Raw genomic sequence first — 19834 nt, forward strand, 5'->3', positions numbered from 1 at the left:
CTGAAACAATCGTAAGTATAATGCACATTTTCGTCAATATTGGTCTCAGTTCTCATTTCATAGAATCTGTGTAATGTTTTTTATAATACTTTACTAGGTTTTATGGCCAAACTTTAATGTATCAGAAACTGATTCTGATTAACGTTGTTTAACGTAAACCATGTCGTGTAGCCCTTACATGTACAACAAAACATCCTATTGATTTAGTGAGACACAAGATGATGCACAACCATCAAAAACTAAGTCAATCGAAGGTGATGATGGTGATCGCACAGAAAGTAGAGACAATGCTTTGAAGTCCAGAATGCCCGAAGAGCTGTCTCGTTTGGTGGACGATCTAATGTCCCGGTTGATAAAATTGGAGAATCAAGACACAGACGAACGGATTAGAAAGCTTGAAGACCAAGTAAAATGTAAACAACTACTTATCGAGAGCAAAGAGGACCTAGATACGATTGAGATTGAGACAGGGCGTACAGATAGAGTTCTTCATCAGCAAGATCGTTTGCAATCTGACGAAATTGAAAAAGGGCCACCCAGGTATGTTACCACTAATTTTCCTTTTCCAACAGTAAGTTACATTGTTGACATACAAATTAACTTTACTTGATCAAATTAACTTATTTGAAATGGCCTACACTTTGTCTAAAAGTAAGTTGGTATTTTACATTGCCTTTATGCAACTTCATCATAAACGTTATTTTATTTAACCATTTCAAGTCCAAAAGGATTCAAAAACAGTACATGTATCAGATACGTGTATGTATAAGTGATGGACTCTATACACATATTCTACATAATAGCCCTTGACATCGCACCGCAAGTTTTGTATTCGATTTTTTAAATGTAAAAGAAAAATACAAAAAAAAAAGATTGTTGTCGAGGACAATAATGTATCGGTAGTTAACATCGATCTTGTTAATTTCGATTGAATGTAAATGAACAAAATTTGAATTTCAATTTTGGTAGTCAATGCCATAATTTAAATACATTTATATGAATTCTTAAGACCTCTTCGGAACTTTGAAATTGACATATATTCAAACTGCAAAGTAGTTAAATAACACTTTCAATATATTAAATTCCTTTTAATCGTTTTCAACTAGAATGAATAACCATTTATAGGAAATGCACTTGTTACCTGACACTTTATTATCTAAGCCTGTGCAAAATAAAAAGGATCTTCTGCATTTATTCTAGGATAGAAGAATTCCAGCTGATTCAAAACTTAGAGGAACGTATAAGAAAGCTCGAAGACTTAATAATGCGACCACAAATCGTTCATGCAGAAGCAGTAGAGGAGATAGGTCAAAATGACATGGAGATAGAGCGTTCAGAAGGAACTCTCAATCCGCAAGAACAATTGAACACCGAAGAAATAAATATCTTGCGGAAATGGTATGAGTTTATATAAAATTATACCACTAAAATGTGTGTGTTAAAAGGTGTATATAAATCCAAAAAGTTTACATTTTCAGTTGTATTGTTTCAATTTAGGTTTGTATGTTAAAAAAATATTTGACAAATAACTTTTGTTTTTATAAAACGGCATTTATATGCGTTAATAAAAGCAAAACGTGCGCATCACAAACACTGAATATTTAATAATTCACACCTTTAGCACTTTGTATCATTTAAGGATTCAGGAAATTCCTTGGCAAATTCAATTTGCTGATCAGCGCGGTATTAACAATCGCACCAAGGAACTTGAGACCGAAATGGAGCAAGTTACAAAAGAGAGAGACAACCTGAAATCATTGTAAGATAAGTACTATTTATACTCAAATGAAAACGCTTATTATCAAAATAAAGTTATATTTGTATTTGTGTATTTTGCAATACGGACGAATTTATTGTCAAAATTTAGGTTTTAAGTAGAACATTTTCGTGTGTCAATTTCAAAATTTTCTATCAATTTCTGTCTTAACGCAAACAGTGCTTTGGATTGTTTAAAAGATGAATGCGTGGCTAAATTTGTGTTTTAAGAATGAAACACCATAATTGTCCCCCAAATGTGATTTCATATTTAAACTAAAGCAACCAGTAGAAGTTTTGGTAAAATTCATGCCCTTTTGTATAAATGAAATCATTGTCAAATGAAACAATTCATAAACGGAAATATCGGAATAAAATGTTATGTTTCTGTTAAATATGAGTAAATTTAATCCCTATGTAAGTAATTTTTTGTCAACTAAACCCTCGCAGGCATGGAAGGGATATTTTGCAGTTATAATGTCTGTCGATCTGCAAACATTATAAGTAAGAGGAGCGAACTTCTCTGAAATAATCTAACTGAAACAAAAAAATAGTGCGCCATAATTAAGTGCAGATGTGCAAAGAAGCATATGGTCCATCTTTTCTTGGTTAATTTGCCCTTAAACATGGCTTCCAAAATAGTGCGGTGGTTAAGATTGTTTTTAAAGCGAAATTTTATTTAGCAGAACTACTAGTAGTAGAAGTGGTGGTGGTGGTGGTTGTGGCGGCGGCGGTGGTGGTGGTGGTGGCGGTAGCAGCAGCTGTGGTGTTAGTTGTTGTTTTAGTAGTATTAGTAGTGGTAGTTGTAGCAGTAGAAATAGACAACAAACAAGAAGTAGTATTATTAATTATTGTTGTTTTTGATGTTGTTGTTGTTGATGTAGCATTTGTAACGGTAGTAGCAGCGGCGGCAGCAGCATTTGTTTAGAATTAGGATTGCTATAAGCAATTGACAATGATTTGTTTAGGTTGCATTTATAATGATAAACGACGCATATATTTCAGAAATGCCCAGGTTATTCCAGAGGTAAAGCACCTAAGAAAGGAACAAGACAAAATTAACAGAGAAAATAACGAACTAAATGAAACAATCCATTTACTAAAAAACGAATTGTTAAACAATCAGAACGCTCTGAAAAATGCCAGAAAGCAGCTTTCTAATACTGAGCGCATCCTTGATGACTCGAGAAGATCGCACAATCACATAAAAGCTGAGTTAGAAGAAAAAGTCGCATCTCTTGAGAAACAACGTAACACGCTAACTGCCGAACGTGATGATTTGAAAAACAGGTTAATGATTGTTAATTATTAATAACGAGATACATTCGTATCATTAATTCAAAAGCATCTTTTAGTCTTTTAGCTATTGTGGTAGGTGGCCCTGCGACGTCCGTCTTCATGTATTGTGCGTTGTCAACAATTTGCTTCAAACGACATTTCCTCAACCCTATACGACATTTCCTCAACCCTATGCGGATTTTTACGAAACTTAAATGGGGATGATCCTTGTGTGATCCTCTTTTAATGTGTACACATATAGCTGATTCGCTGCATAATTATGGCATCAAAATCAAACCATTACAATGTGAACAATCTCTGAAACGGAAAGTCTCATATGTTTAATATTGTGGTGTTTAACATTCGATAGTTGTCCACTGCAAAGATTGTTCAAATATTGCATTGGGTGTAAAATATGACCACGCCCCAGGGATCATATTATCTGTTGTATTGTGGAACTCTACAAAGAGTGTTCAAAGCATAGCCATTTGTTCGAAACTGGCCGAGCCCTATTACCAAGATGAACGATCTTGGTGCATAACTAAAATAATAATAATAATCAAAGATACGAACTTTTCAAGACGTACTTAAATACTATATGCCATCATCGTCCACTTTGTTACTAGATTTAGCTATTTAAGAAACAAAAGTTGTTAAAGTGTTAAGTTCTTCATTGGCTCATGCGTTTCATCGCATCAGCGTTATATTAACTATAGGTACAGCAAGTTGGCTGGTCACAAGCTCACCGATCAGAATCCTGACATAGCGGACCTGAGTGATCCTAACAGAGCCATGAAGTTGTCCGAACGCTTCGGGACTCTGTATGATGACGAATGGACGAACGCATTTGAAGAGCTAAGTGACAAGCTGAATGTAGAAAAGCAAGAAGCTGTAACATTTTTACTGCGATGTTTACATGTAAGATATATATTTTTTCAATACGGTATACTTCAACAATTTAAGCTACGAATTACATTGACCCACAAGCTTTGGTAACACAAGTTCATCGAGGCACGTGTTTTATGTAATGTATTTACATATGTGAAGCATTTTAATTACAAGGCCAAATAACAAATAATGGTCAGCATCTATATGTAATATTTTGCAATCATCATTGGTTAACATTACACAAGGCTGATATTAGGTGTAGTTGATGAAAAGTGATTCGTGTATTTAGTTAAGTGTAGACTTACAGACCCATTGTAACCTAATCGGATTATAAAATTGATCAAGGGCAAAATAGTAACAATAAACTTTCTTAAGCTTAAGTCCAGCCTTAGTTAAAAAGATCAGTATTAATGAGTGTATATTTGATCTTGGTAAACTATACTTTTTCACACATACAAGAAATGGAATCGGGTAGATGGCGAAAATATGAACGGATGCGTTTCCAAGGAAGGAACTGTCAGCTTTAGTATGTCATTGAAGAATGTTCACTATTCGCTTTTATATAAAAATTGAATATCGAAAAGTATTTCTGGAAAAGACTAAATGTACAAAATTTGTAGAATTAATTCAGTCTTGCAATACATTGTAAATAGAAACTTAGCTATATATACATAAATGCATTTATTAACAAACATTTGTAGATATTATTCTAATTAACGTATTTTGTTTACAAGCTTGATTTCTTACTATATATTGTGTTATTTTATATAAACATATTTCTACTTATATTGTTGTGATATAATATATCGCAATGTATTGAAACACTTAATACAATTTTACAGATGGCCACTGTGTAATGACCGCGCTTTGTACATCATGTATAGTCAAAGACCGGATCTCTATTGTTTATTCAATTAACCCTTTCTTTATAAGTCCGTTAAGCGACTTGGTTCTGCTCGATCATCTACCGATGCAATCATGCATATTATATATCCATAGGAATGCTGGACTAAAAGTCAAGACTTAGCCTCAGACTGGATGGCTGCATTGAATAATGCCTTCATCTTTCCGATTCAAAATCCAGAGCCTAATCAGGTAAGTTGCATTTCGTGTTTTATTGATATCAAACTGTTAAAATTGTGAAAACAATGTGACCATGGACTTTGTTAGTATAGACATAATGTATTCCTGCATCTCATGTGTTGTATGTGTACGATCATGCACGCCACTTGCTATTCTTCACTTTTGTATATCTTGTAAAACATGCGTAAATGCTTATATAAATTATTATGAACTGTAGTAGGCACTCCATATATCAAAAACGTCTGGTTAGTTTCTTCCAAAATATTTTTTGTATTTCTATAGGATTTTGCGGATGTAAGGCGGGGTGAGGGGCTTGGGTCAAAGGAACTACGTGCTATAAGAGACGCTCGCAGATTGATTGGTCCGCACGTTGTAGATATGGTGAAACAGGTAAGATTACCATTGTCTTGCTAATATCTTATCCTTCTTCTGCTACTCGTCCGATACATTCATCCATGTAACTTTTTTATTCCCGATGAAAGGCGTATGGATATAAAAATCGTGGGTGTCGTTCCGCCTGCGGTTGCGTCCGTCCGTCCCCCACGTCTGTGCAAAATTTCTCCCAAATTTGAAATGCATTTGTCGTCAAACGTTTACATAGAGAATAATAGGTTAGTGTTGATTATAGATCAGTAGTGCGTTCAGTTACAGCGAACGTTCGCCAATGATCGTTCGTTTCCGATTCGGTCTTATTGAACGATAAGTTCGGCGCGAACGTTTCAAGATGGCGGCTCCCAGAAATTTGTAGCGATTTTGATGGCGGAAATCGCTAATAACACAGAATGTACTTAACTCACAGATATTTCCAAAAAAAAACCTATAATAATTTGATTATAATTATAAGTGGTGTGGATGCGATAGTGTTATTTTTCATTAGCGATCGAAATTTAGTGTAAGAGGTGCATTGAATCAGTTATAAAACAAAGCCCTAAAATAGCGCAATACAATAAATCTTCAAATGTAGTTGTAATTTTCTTTTACATTGAATGAATTTTCGTTTCGTTTACATTTAATGAAAATATTAATAAATTTTAGCATTCACATGGAAAAAAAAACACCTTCATATTTTGCGAATTGAACTGTCTTTGAATGCACATGTATATTGAAAACTCTAATGTAGTGATTATGAGCGATACAAATCTGGCATTTTATTATACCATAAATCTATACATTTATTTTACCCTAGTTTTTTATATCGATATTATGATCAAACGCGATTGCTTGTTATCACGATGATGTTTCGAACACTGCAAAAACGCACGATCTTTACACGTTATTATGTCGGTTTACATTTGCAGGTCCCCGTTAAATACGATAATTGTGTAGCAGTAAATTTCTACACTATTTTAAATGTATTGTCATTATAAAACACTTAAGTGTTATGTTTAAACTGGCTTATATATATACTTAATAGTTCCTGTTAATCCATTTCGAACAAATGTACGTCTATTTTTTTAAATATGTTCAAATGTTTTATTAAAGCAACTGTTAAGTTTTTGGCTTAATATGCCCAGAGATGACACGGAGGTATCATAAATTGTGTTTAATGACCAGACACATGTGGTTAATGACCCCATACTGAGTCATACAAATATGGGTCCCTGGGTTTATGACACCCTGTTTTCTTAGTTATTGTCTGGACAGTATCCGATCATATCGAGATAATCGGTTTGTGATGAGCAAAGGGGCAATTAAACAATGGGTGGTTAAAAATGCTGAAATAAGGAGTGTCAAAATTGGTGTGAACAATTAAATACAAACATGTACATGTATCAAGTTCAAGAGGATTTAGTTAATCTGTAACAAGGTAAGTCTTTACGGACATATAGGTTGAAATAGTTTCTTTATGTTGATAACATAAAATAAACCAATTTGTTGTTTGTTTTCGTCCTTATTTGTGTTCATTCATTGGATTCTATTTAATATGGTAGAATTTCAATTTCTGAATATTTTGTTGTTCTTAAAATGGGTCGCGAATATGATTGAAATCTCATCACGATGCGGATCATCAAACGCAAACAATAGCAGAATGGCCGCAGTGTTGGCGGCCAAAATTTGAGGATGCGCAAACGTGACGTTATTATCGGAATCCCCAAAACCTCCTTTACACTTTGTTTATTGTTCAATTCACTTTATGTACTACAAAAAAAAGGAAAAATATCGAAGTAACACTAAACAAATACAACATATTTATTTGTCCGCCATCTTGGTTTCGCTAGCGAACTACCTCCCGAGAGGGTTCGCTTCGGTTCGCGAACGTTCGCGGCAAACCGAGCGTTCAATAGCGAACGTTCGCGACCGTTCGCGAACTTTAGCGAACGTTCGCTGTAACTGAACGCACTACAGGTTTATCATGCGAGGCTTAGAAAACAAAAAGCACGAGCCTTGGCGAGTGCTTTTTCGTTTTCGTGCCGAGCATGATAAACCTGATCTATAATCAACACTGACCTATTATTCTATTTATCCCACTTTTTATTCAGTAAACTTTTTTTATTTAAACAAAAATAAGTTTTCATGAGTGTTTGTCGTACTTTGATAATGACTGTAGTGTAACCAAGGTCGGTGTATTACTCCGCGTTCCAAAAATAACCGCTGATCAAATAATCATTTTTTTAATCAGAATATCGTTCTGTAACAAAGTGTCGAGCGTTATTAATTACAAATGTAATCATATTGAATTGCAAATCTTTAAGTTTTATGATATCAATATGACATTAAGTTGTTATATACAAGGAACTACATTTGTTTACAACGTAGCCTAACATCACACACAATTCACTTTCGATATCAAACTATCGAGTCGATCACGAGGTGCACACTATTTGCTTCTTTGTTATAATATGTGGTTATTTCGTGACGAAATAACAAAGATTACTTGGATTCAAGCTAATTATATACATTAACATTTTGAATGTTGAAAGTGGCACCAAAGAATTGTGAGGCAAAGTTGTTCGAACTAGAGAAAGACATTTGCTGGTGAAGTGACTGGGTGGGGCAAACATCAAGATCAACTTGTTCGACGGTAGACAGTGGTTGTCTAGGCTGCATTTCGGCCATAGTTTCGGTGCGTGAAGGCGAACAAGAGGAATCTGTTGGATTGTTATATTAACTGGACTGAGCAAGAATGAACACTTTTGCTGCTGTTCAACAGATATGTTGGAATAATTGGTTATGGACTGGACATTTTTGTGCCCTGTTATGGCCATGGTTTCAGTGGGTGGAATGTTTGCATTTCGAAGTTTTTGGACAAGGAATTTGCGAACTGAGTGGCTCGTTATTCTCTTGTGCTTGAGAAAGCCGGCGTCTTTTGCCATGGCCTTCAGCATCTGACCTAACTTGTTGACACCCAATTCTTGACGCAAGAATCACCGGGATGCAGTGTCATTTGTGCGTATTGCCAGGTAGAAAAGATGCTTTGAAGAAAAATCAGATGGACGCATATCCGAGTACAGCTTGTAAATTAACACAGGATTTCTTGGTCCAGACGATTGTTTTCTACGGTCAAAGGGGAGCAACTCGAACTGACTTCTTCAAAGGGGAGCAACAACAACAGAACCTATTTGCATAGTGTTAAATTTACCTAATACTAGGTTTTAATGACAATAAATGACAAAAAAACAAACACGTTTTTTGCTACTTTCCTTTGTTTTAAGGTCATTAAGATTGACAAACATTTGAGATTGTTTTTATTATTGATGCACTTGGCAAATACAGGTGACGAGGTGCGTGGGAAAAAGTAGTCCCGGTTCGGCAGTTGATGACGTCATTTCGTGCCATTGATTATAGCCTTGCCGTTGATTATAGATGAAATTTAATAAACGGGGCTTTAATCAACCGATTTCGCTGTAAAAGTGGGATAAATAATGATTAGCTGCTGTGTGAAGTTTCGTCAAACTTTGCAGATCAGATCCAAATATCTGCAAGTACTAAAGCACATCTTGTGTTAGGATTTACGATTGCATTATTAAGAGAAAATATTGCCCTCTTGAAATACGTGTATCTAAGAGCTTTTGAGCGCAACTCCCCCAACATTTGGCATATACAACTCCTTTACTTTTGGTGTGTCACTTTAGTCAAACGTTTACATACTTATTATCATCAGTGCATTTTGCCTGTGATTTTAGATTAACAATTTAAAGAAGTTTACTTAAACTACTGCATTATTTCCAGTGTGCATTTAATCGAACATTAACGCAATATAAATCATCATGTTCTTTTGTTAAGTCGAAATGCCAGGGCCTTGTGACTACAGTTTTCTCATTCTTTTTTTTAAACATACATTCGCAATTTCTAACTGTGCCCTTTTCAACAATAATACACACTTTGCGGAGGGTACACTTGTTGTGACAGCTTCCTGTTCATAACTTGTTATCCCCACGCTTTTTGAAAAAAAGGTGGGGATATTGTGGTGATCTCCGCCGTCCGTCCGTCCGTCCGTCTGTCCGTCCGTCCTGGCCACTATCTCCTCCTACACTAAAAGCACTAGAACCTTGAAATTTACACACATGGTAGCTATGAGCATATGTGCGACCCTGCACTATTTGGAATTTTGATCTGACCCCTGGGTCAAAAGTTATAGGGGTTGGGGTGGGGCCGCGTCAGAAATTATCACTCATTTTTTTAGGTTATTTTACATTTACTTCTTTATTTCTACACCGAATTCACTTCAAATTGATACTGGACCTCACCTATGACAATACGGTCAATCTCAACCATGCATGGCCCCATTCCCAACCCTGGGGCGCCCCGCCCACATAGGCCACACCCACCAAAAATTTCCATTTACTATAATTTTTTCATTTCTACACGGATTCACTTCAAATTGATACTGAACTTTTGTTATGACATTAGGGTCAATCTCAACTATGCATGGCCCCAATCCCAACCCTGGGGCGCCCGCCCACATAGGCCACACCCACCAAAAAATTCCATTTACTATAATTTTTTCATTTCTACACGGATTCACTTCAAATTGATACTGAACTTCTCTTATGACATTAGGGTCAATCTCAACTATGCATGTTCCCATAACCAACCCTGGGGCCCCGCCCACATAGACCACACCCACCCAAAATTGCCTTTACTATAATTTCTTCATTTCTACACCGATTCACTTCAAATTGATATTGAACTTCTCTTATGACAATACAGTCAATCTCAACTATGCATGGCCCCATTACCAACCCTGGGGCGCCCCGCCCACATAGACCACACCCACCCAAAATTGCCTTTTACTATAATTTCTTCATTTCTACACCGATTCACTTCAAATTGATACTGAACCTCTCTTATGACAATACGGTCAATCTCAACTATGCATGGCCCCATTACCAACCCTGGGGCGCCCTGCCCACATATGTCACACCCACCCAAAATTGCCTTTTACTATAACTTCTTCATTTCTACACCAATTCACTTCTAATTGATGATGAACTTCTCTTATGACAATACGGTCAATCTCAGCTATGCATGGCCCCATTACCAACCCTGGGGCACACCTAGGTCAAACATTCGGCGTGGGGATACGCGTCGGCCTCTGCCGCGCCATTTCTAGTTCGATATTGGATTAAAAATCACTATACGTTATTGTTATCATTCATAGTGTTCAATTTTTATCACATATCTTGTTTTTCAGCACTGTTTAACACAGATTTGCCAGGACGAACAAGAAAAACTAGCTGCCTGCAAACCTTATTTAGAGAGTTGCGCGGAAATATGCTGGCTAATGGCATTGGCGGACCCTCCTCTGTACGTTGATTTTACTGCCCAGCATGGAGATGCGTTTGATTCCACACGCTACACAGTGTATGAGAAATCTGGAAATACGATACACTACTTGGTGTGGCCATCTCTGTATGCCAGCAAGGGTGGGGGACTATTGTCAAAGGGAACGGCGGCAACGCTGAGAACAATAGAAAAAAGCGACCATGATAATGCATAATGACAGAAGCATATTGCATATGTGTTTGATAAAACGTATCATTCAGTTTTTATTCATGCTAAATATATGGATATGTATATTTTATGAGGAACATGTTTGATTTTGATTGTATGGGTTGTATTATCTATAAAACTTATTGGTAATTTATATTACTTGCGTGTGAATTCTATTTCTTCCGAGTCGTTCAAACGACCAGTCATGTTTTAATCAACAGTATATATGTTAAGTGGTTGTTAAGTGGTAGATTACGTATGTGCTTTTACGAAAAACATCTTAATAGTATATAATCATGGTGTCGAATGTATTTTATTATGGTGTTGAAGCATGTGCAGATTATCGTTGTTTTAGTAACATTTATCAGTATGGATGATGTAACAACCTTACTTTTGACAGTTAAAGTTTGTCATTTATGGTGGTCAGCATTTGTCGTTGATAATATGACCCGCGTAATGCGTAAATGGGTCTTATGCCATATGTGGCAGCGTCGTTCGAGAGAAGCATATGCAGCCGCGCAGTATGGTCAGGAGCTACCATGTCCGCTATAAAATCATGCAAGGTTTCTCAGCCTAATGAGCGAACAGCACAGATCCTGAAAAGTTTGTTCGACTGCTCCAGCTGGTGAGGACGTACGCTGGCCGCACATGGCATAATGTCCGTTTATGCATGACGCGGATAAATTATGATATGCGGACATGATCATACCTGTTTTATTATACTCTTATAATAAATCACGATACATTGTGATTTATGTGTTGCGTGTTAACTATAATGTGTGTAAGAAGTCATATCAGACCAACCAAGTAATTGTATGATAAAATAAATTACAATAAATATAACACGATAATGAAATATCTTCCTTCTTTTCTATTTGGCCACTTTCTAATGACGTTATAGACTGTTAATCCGCGTATTCGCACGTGTCCGAATTCCGAGTAAGTTATCACAACATTCGATTCTTGATCATCAAGAGCCTAAAATGCGTCAAAAACATATATAAACCGTTATTGTTGTATATTATGCATTTACCTATACACAATTTAACCTCTATTTTACATGCATATAATTCGTAAATTGTTATTTTTCGTCGTATTTTTACAATTAAGGCACTCGTCAGAATTTTAGTGTTTGTCTTAGGTCACGTGACTTAATCACTATTACTGTCGCGCTTAAATTGAGACCTGTCAATACGTTTGCTTTCGGTTTTTGGTGATCCGCTGAAATCAAGCGTTCCATTTAAAAGCCAAGTTGCGTCCGTTATTCAAAATTCGACCACCTTTTTCTCTAGGCAAATCCATCAAGATGCCGTAAAACAAATGTAGAAACAGAAAGTATGCCCCTGTTAGAGTTAAGTTTCTGAGGATAGCTTGAACAAAAAATCTATAAGAGAGACGGCCGTGGAGTATTGTTACCCATACCAGATGCTGCGTAACAGGATAATCGGCGAGAGCAACCACGAAAATTACGGACGAGAAACCCTCTTCACAGAAAAAGAAGAGCTAAGTCAAGTCTAATTTACTGAGGTGATTGCGTGATTGGGCTACGGAATGTCCAATGCTGCGCTAAATAAGTATGCCGGTGAAATGGCATTATGATTGGGTAGAGGATAGATGGACAAGCCTGTAAACATTTGCTGGTTGTATGGTTTGTGCAGGGGTGGCGATCGAGAGTCGCGTCTAAAGAAACCGCCCGCTTTAGACAGTAACAACAGGGCCAGAAATTCGACTCCAGTGTATATAGAGTATTTCTATAACAATCTTGACAAGACTCTTGATGAGCTTGGATTACATGACTGTCCAGAGCGTGAGAACAATATGGATGTGACCGGAAGTAGTCATGAGCATCGCCCGCCGAAAGCGATACCCCCCCCCCCCCCAAAAGAACAGCTTCAGTCAGTGACTTCACCGCGGTAAAATGCTTCCACTATCATAGCTTGCGCCAACGCTGCTGGGAACCACATGCCCCTTTCATTGTTTTTAAAGGTGATATCATCGTAAGATATTGCATATTAAAGAGGAAATATTCAGTCCTTCTAAGCGGTTTGAATTATCTAAAGTGACGTAATTTAATTACTGAATACATTAGTCGATTCAAAACATGAAATTACTTATATAAGGCACTCTATGTACTTATTTTAAATGACTTACATTTGTAATAGATAAGTTTTTGGTAATGTTTAATAATACATTTTATGACTATTTTAAAGTAACTAATATTCTATAGAATTAAACAAAACAAGATATAAAGCGCAATTTTACAATGCGATATATACATGTAGGCAAAAAAAAGAACGAGGAGCTAGTGGATGGAGCGACCAAGTGGCCAAAAAGTCTGTCACATCCGAGTGCGTTCCGTGCAGACTGGATAGCAAAAAAGAGCGAAACCCACTCCAAGTGGTCATAAAATTACCGGCGATCAATACGTGACTGAAATCAACGAGCTCGACAACGAAAACTCTTTGCAAAAGCCGCGTGATAAAGGAAAGAATGCAGCAAAGAAAAATGTAACAATAACGACTTTGCCTCCTCTCAGTGGCATCTTCAAAGAATCGGAGCCTGAGAATGAAGATGGTGAGGACGAAATCGAGGTCTGCCGGGTTTGTCAGCAACGCCAGCCACCAACCTTTCATGACCGCCGTCACATTAAACTCCTCAAATGGGGTCAATGTGACTTGTGCGGACACTGGGTGCTATTGGCATTATGTCACGAAAAACGAGTTTTAGACGCGGTGACGAGTTCCGTTGCAGCATTGTCACTAGACATGTTTATATTAAGTCTCATTGTTAAATTGTTTATTTGTTCAAATGTTTAAATAATTTGTTCGCCAAAAAGAGATGTCTCTTATTACCTTAAAATGTTTCTATTTATGATATTACATCATTGTTTTGTAACGGAATTTCCTTGCATTCGTTATTAAATACATGTGTATACACGCACAAAAAACGACTTACTCAGCACAGCCTTTATCAAATTAAGTTATCTCCCGAACCGAATTTCATTCTTCACGCGCCAATGATCAACCAATCAGAGTGGCCGAATAGATAAAATCGTCTTAGCGATCCTGACCTACAACTGTCAAATGAAAAACGAAGTAATTTTTCGTTTCCGATGGAAGTTCGCGTTAAAACGTGTCTGTTATGTATATTTTATAACATCGGTGCACTGACATTGATCGCAATTAGCAATTGACTTTATTTTGATGCTGTACGTCCTAAGTTTCAGAACGTTCTTTCGTTTTGTGATCAATTAAATACGTTAACGTGAATATTTTATTATAAAGCCTGGCAAATTCGATGTGTAACAACCAACGAAACGATTGTTGGCATGATGTGTTTTCTGTAAGGTACACCTTATCAGGGGACAACTGATTCCGGTTGACGGAAGTTGATAAGTCAGCGTTATATCCACGCTTTAATTCGCCAAGACATACGCTGATATATGCGGGTTCGAAAAGCTTTGATAAAAAAATCAGTGTTCACTGTCTTTAATGTCAGTGTCAGTACAAAGCGGTGAATATTTCACAATTCGACGAGCGTGTACTAAAACCTTTAAACAAAAAACATGTTATTCGCCAAGACATACGCTGATATATGCGGGTTCGAAAAGCTTTGATAAAACAATTCCGTGTTTAGTGTCTTTAATGCCAGTGTCAGTACAAAGCGGTGCATTATTTCACAATTCGACGAGCGTGTACTAAAACCTTCACACAAAAAACATGTAGCAATAATAAATAGTGGCCAAAAATAGTAACGATATTGGAAATAACGGGTCGTGGCATTTATAAATGCATGTTCTACTTGTGTTCCTTAATAAACAAGCATTTTAGTTAATTATTTAAGTATTTTTCATAAGAAAAAATACTCATATACTAATAATATTTAGTATAATTAAATAACGCATAGCTCAACACTTACAGACAAAACAATGAATTATAAAGAAAATTTAAGTAAGAACATTCAGGGCTGAGTTGGGTCTTCAAGAAAGTGCATATTTGTTATATGCACTATGTAGTACCAAATGTAGGTGTACATTCGTATATGCCCGATGCAAAATTATTCAAAATGCACGCAAATAGTGATGTTGCTACTTTAAGAAATACAATGTTAAGGTTAATTTTCAGCAAAGCTCATGCTTTATCTAAACACGTTTCAAATGAGTGATGTGTACGTAACATACGAACAATATGCTATCAGGTTTCAGAAGGTTAAATATGTATTTGTTGTTATTGATTTTTCTAATAATAGAATGCGATTTCTTCTAACTGCGCATTTAAATATCTTCCTTGTTCAACGGTTTAAGATAGATATAGAATAAAACATTGGGAATACAATAAGGCTATTGACTGGTTCTTGTTGAAGAGGTGAAAACCCGGATTAGTTCAAGTCGAAATTTAAGAGAACAACTGTTTGCAATCAAACAAACTATGCATAAATACAGATGTGACTTATACGACACGTGCTTAAAGTTACGATATTCATTTAATCGTTTGATGACAACTGGGACGTTGGATTGAATAACATTTTTTTTAAAAGGGACCGTGTTTGTTTGACTATTTGCTCATTTGAAGTTTGATATCATAGTTTTATTTAAATGAATTATTAATGCTTGAATCCAATTTTCGAAACAAAGGTGAGGTAAATTGTTCATCTACTTTCGTTTCAGCTTTATATTGTTTATGATATAAATCTTCTTTAAATAGATTCACTGTTGGACCATATAAAGTAGCATATGGTGATATTTTATTTATAGAATTTTAAAGTCAACATATAATAAAGTTTAATAAATTGTGTCAGACAGATAATGCAAGTTTGGCAATATAAACAAGCGTCCTAGTAACTCAGTAACTAAGGACGATTACTTTCGAAATCGACTATGTAATCTACACTCCGACGTATTTATCTTTTTCGCAAGGCGGATCAAGATGGGAGCTGGTGTAAGTACAATCAGTAAGTATACGTATTATCTATTGGTATATTTAAAACAGTGTGATCAGAATTATAAGATTTCATTCCGAGTTCGCGAAAACTATACGACTTTGTGTGGAATACCTGCGCCACTGGTCAAACCGTAATGCTGAAACTTACACTGATCTCATGAAACGTATATAGTTTCAGAATTAAAGTAATCAACCTATTTTTCACCTAAAACACTAAATGTGGAAATATTGCAATATGCAACCCTTTACTCAACAGTTAAGTTTGATCACATCCAGTCAGAATGTTGCATGTAAACTTGGAATAACAATCTTTTCTACAAAGATTAATGAATTATTTTACCCACATAATGTGCATGTTTAATATTTATTGCACGTTTACGCGTCGTCTTGAGTAGATACATTTTGTCCAGTTAACATAAAAGCGAGTGTATGAATTTTCCAATTGAGTGAGATCATTACTTTTACTAATAATCAATAACAACCGTATCGTATAGTAATGGAGTTAGTAAACTGAGATACGGGATAATGAAAATCTAAAAGCATGATCAGGAAAGCTTGCTCCCCCCCCCCCCCCCCCCCCCCTGACCGTCCTTTTTATATATAACATAACGCATTATGCAGCAAACTTGTTTTTATTGTCTGTTTAAAACAAAACATATAAAGCTTTTATTAACATACTATAGGTGACAGGGATTCAAAATTATACAAGGATAAGCCTGTGATAAGAAGACCGAGCCACGCTTCAACTGATCTAGCGGTCACAAACGACAATAAAAAAGATGTTGACACAGTTATCAAAAATGAAGCAAGTAGTAATAAAAGTTCAAACAAACAAGAAGAACGCGTTTCAAGGAAGCCGTTTCAAGACAAAATAAAGAACCTGGAAACAATTCAAAAGAAATTACTGTTAAAAGAGAACGTGTCTTATCACATAGTCGAACATGCATGTAAGCGTTTGGATGATTTGCAAAAGGTAAACGAATGGGCAATATATATGAAATTTACTCCCACATTAAGTTATTTTACGGAGCTAATTTTTATAAACACAAATGTTTGCAAAAAGTCGATGTCAAGTACATGTTTGGAGCTCCGGAAAACTCTACGACGCTTGGCCTTGATCTTTCAAATGCGATGAACCCAATTAAAACTATTTGAGCCATTGTCGACTATTCAAGCCTTACGGACTTGTTGCCACGATAACGTTTCTCTCCTGTGGACGTAGAACGATTCAAATTGTTTATATTGGCCCTTCTTGATTAACCTACGCATTAAAATATTCATTATAACTTTTATATGTCAATATATTTTGCAGAAGAAGGGAGGCGTTTCAATTAGTGAACAATATGAAAACGGCAAGGAACTCAAAGCGAATTTTATAGAAATGAGAACAATGAAAAAAAGGGAGATTTCGAAACTCATTTTGAAGTAAATAATTTTGCACTCTTTGTATTTACTGTCATGATTGTATACGGTGTTTTTCTTAGAGCTGACCTTGAAATCCACATTACCAAAAGTACATAAAATTTACTGTGAAACAGTAGTCATTTCTGCTGTGTTTTTTTATTTGTTTAAAATATTCCAAATATTTTTATAGACTATCAGAAATGGCATCCCAACGGCTGCGCGCAAATAATGCAGCCATAACTGACTTGAGTGATCCAAATCGAGCCACAAAGATTTCTGAACGGTTTTCGGAACTTTATGACAATCAATGGACGGATGTGTTTGAGTGGCTCACGCACAGGAAAACAACTTCTGACATGGAAGCGATTGGTATATTGAGAGATATTTTTAAGGTTAGTTTTTATTTAATGATAAATTTCTTTCTTTAAAATTTTATTTTTACATGTTTGTAGATTTTTGGTTTGTTCTTAATTTTCCTTATTATTTAAACCTCAAATTATTTGCCTTTTATCCCTCATTGTTAATGTATTTTAAGGAATATTACATTTCATTAAATATTCGACAAATAAAACGGCACACATCAATCAGATGTTTATAGTTTGGAAGATTACTGCTGACTTTATTTTGCAACTTACATATTATATATCTTGCCCTATGGTCACAATTGTTAAAGACCGTTCATAAAATCATTTTGTTTTGAAAACACTGTTGTTGTTGTTGCTGTTGTTTAAGAGAAAGTTACATGTTTTATTACATTGCTTGTATTTTATAGATGTGTTGCGACGAATGTAAAGATGTGGCTTCCTCACAGCGTCTGCATATCCTTGGATACCTGAAGCTGCTACCTAATGCCACCAGTAAGGACATGGAGATGTGCAGTCCAGCTTTAATGCATCGCTTGCATATGTTCCAAAAACAAATCTCACAAAGAACAATCGGAAACCTCCGAAAGGTTACATGTTTCATATTTCACTTCACATATTCCATTATGCCATTAACAATAAGAACTCGACAATACCTAAATTTCTCATGTCCCCATCTGGTTTTGAAGTTTGTTTTTAATAATATGGACATTGTTGAACCACTTCCGATGAAAAATCATACTTTAACCTTTTATGCCTACAACCCAGCTCGAATAAGGGGAGGTGTATTGCTTTACACCTGTCCATTGGTCGGTCGGTTGGCAGGAAGGTCGGTGTGTTCGTGATTTTCCGTTTCCTCATGATATAAACTTTTGACCCTAGTTGGTTTGTTAGTCATTTTAACGTAATGTACACACTCATTGCTTTTAAGATTGTAGTAGCAAAGGTCAAGGTAAATGTTTTTTTATATATTGTCATTCGAATTCAGCGATTTTTTTGTCCAATTGGGAAAAGTACCCGTACCGGTCCAATTGGGAAAAATTGAGTCGTGAAAACCCTCAAATTGGGAAAAATCGAGTCGTGAAACCCTCAAATTGGGAAATTGGTGTATTTGATTTTATGCTCCCAAATACTTTAAATTGATAACTAAGTGTTTTCAAGCTGTCAATATTATATTTACCTAGGTTCAAACCATAGAGCTGCACAGGGAAACTAACAAAATGTTGCATTTTCAAAAAAAAAAATTATAATCATTTTTATTTTTTTTTTACCTTAAATTGGGAATTTTTTGGCCAGCGATTGGGAAATTTGTAGTTTTTTCGTAATTGGGAAAGTGCCGTTAACCGGTACTTTATAAAGAAGGAAAAAAAATCGCTGGAATTGATGTATTGGTTACTCGGGTGAAAGAGAAGACGTCTATCAAAATCGAGATCGATAGGCCATAGATACATGTCAGATTGGCTTGTGCATTGTTTTCTTGATGGACTTTTTTTCGGATAAGAGCTACACTACGCGTTACCTTTAATGTTTAACTTAATATTCTATTTACTTGACAGAAAGGGGGAAACAGCGATTTCGAAGCCCATTGATTAATTGCAACAACAATTAGCTTTTGTGCCGTATTTAAACTTCTATGACGACACCTCGTTGAGGAAAAACGTTCCCTTAACAACTGTGTACTTTATGAGATTTGGGTTAAAGTCTTTTATATCAGAAACAGGGCATTTTTATCGTCTGATATATATTTAATTTCTATCTGAAATATGTGTGGGTGAATTAAATAAGGCTCTACCGCTTACAGTTTCCCTAATTTGTATAAATTATAATTTTTTCGGCCGAGAGAAGCTTTGTTTTGAATTCTCATTAAAAATGCATAATAATGGAAATTGGTTGCTTTTAAAATATTCATTTCAAGTATGCGGTATATGGAAATTAAATCATGGCGTGTCTGTTGCACGTGGTATATGTACTAAAAGCGCATTTATTATTATCTTAGCGCGCATATTTTATAAACTGTAGTTCTTACATTTGTTTTAGATAATTATCGATCGTATTGGCAAAGGGGACACGAAAAAGGCTACAAAACAATATAAATTTCATCAAAACAAACATGGTGTTGCCTTCATAAACCAAGCCGTCGATGTATGCTGGAATTCGCATATACAGAGTCCTCCAGTGACGTTTATATTC

At 35.8% G+C, this 19834-nt stretch overlaps 1 protein-coding gene across 1 annotated transcript; it reads left to right on the forward strand.

The window, feature by feature from the left end:
* The first annotated feature begins 1644 nt into the window (after positions 1-1644).
* LOC127877854 (uncharacterized) lies at positions 1645-11029 on the forward strand. The gene is made up of 6 exons (XM_052424151.1): positions 1645-1759; positions 2761-3045; positions 3750-3951; positions 4921-5016; positions 5287-5394; positions 10640-11029. The coding sequence occupies exons 1-6, from the start codon at positions 1719-1721 to the stop codon at positions 10943-10945; spliced, it is 1038 nt and encodes a 345-aa protein (XP_052280111.1). The 5' UTR covers positions 1645-1718; the 3' UTR covers positions 10946-11029.
* The last annotated feature ends 8805 nt before the right edge of the window (positions 11030-19834 follow it).

The sequence above is a fragment of the Dreissena polymorpha genome, chromosome 4 (assembly GCF_020536995.1).
Source record: "Dreissena polymorpha isolate Duluth1 chromosome 4, UMN_Dpol_1.0, whole genome shotgun sequence".
In the NCBI taxonomy this organism is placed as follows: Eukaryota; Metazoa; Mollusca; class Bivalvia; order Myida; family Dreissenidae; genus Dreissena; species Dreissena polymorpha.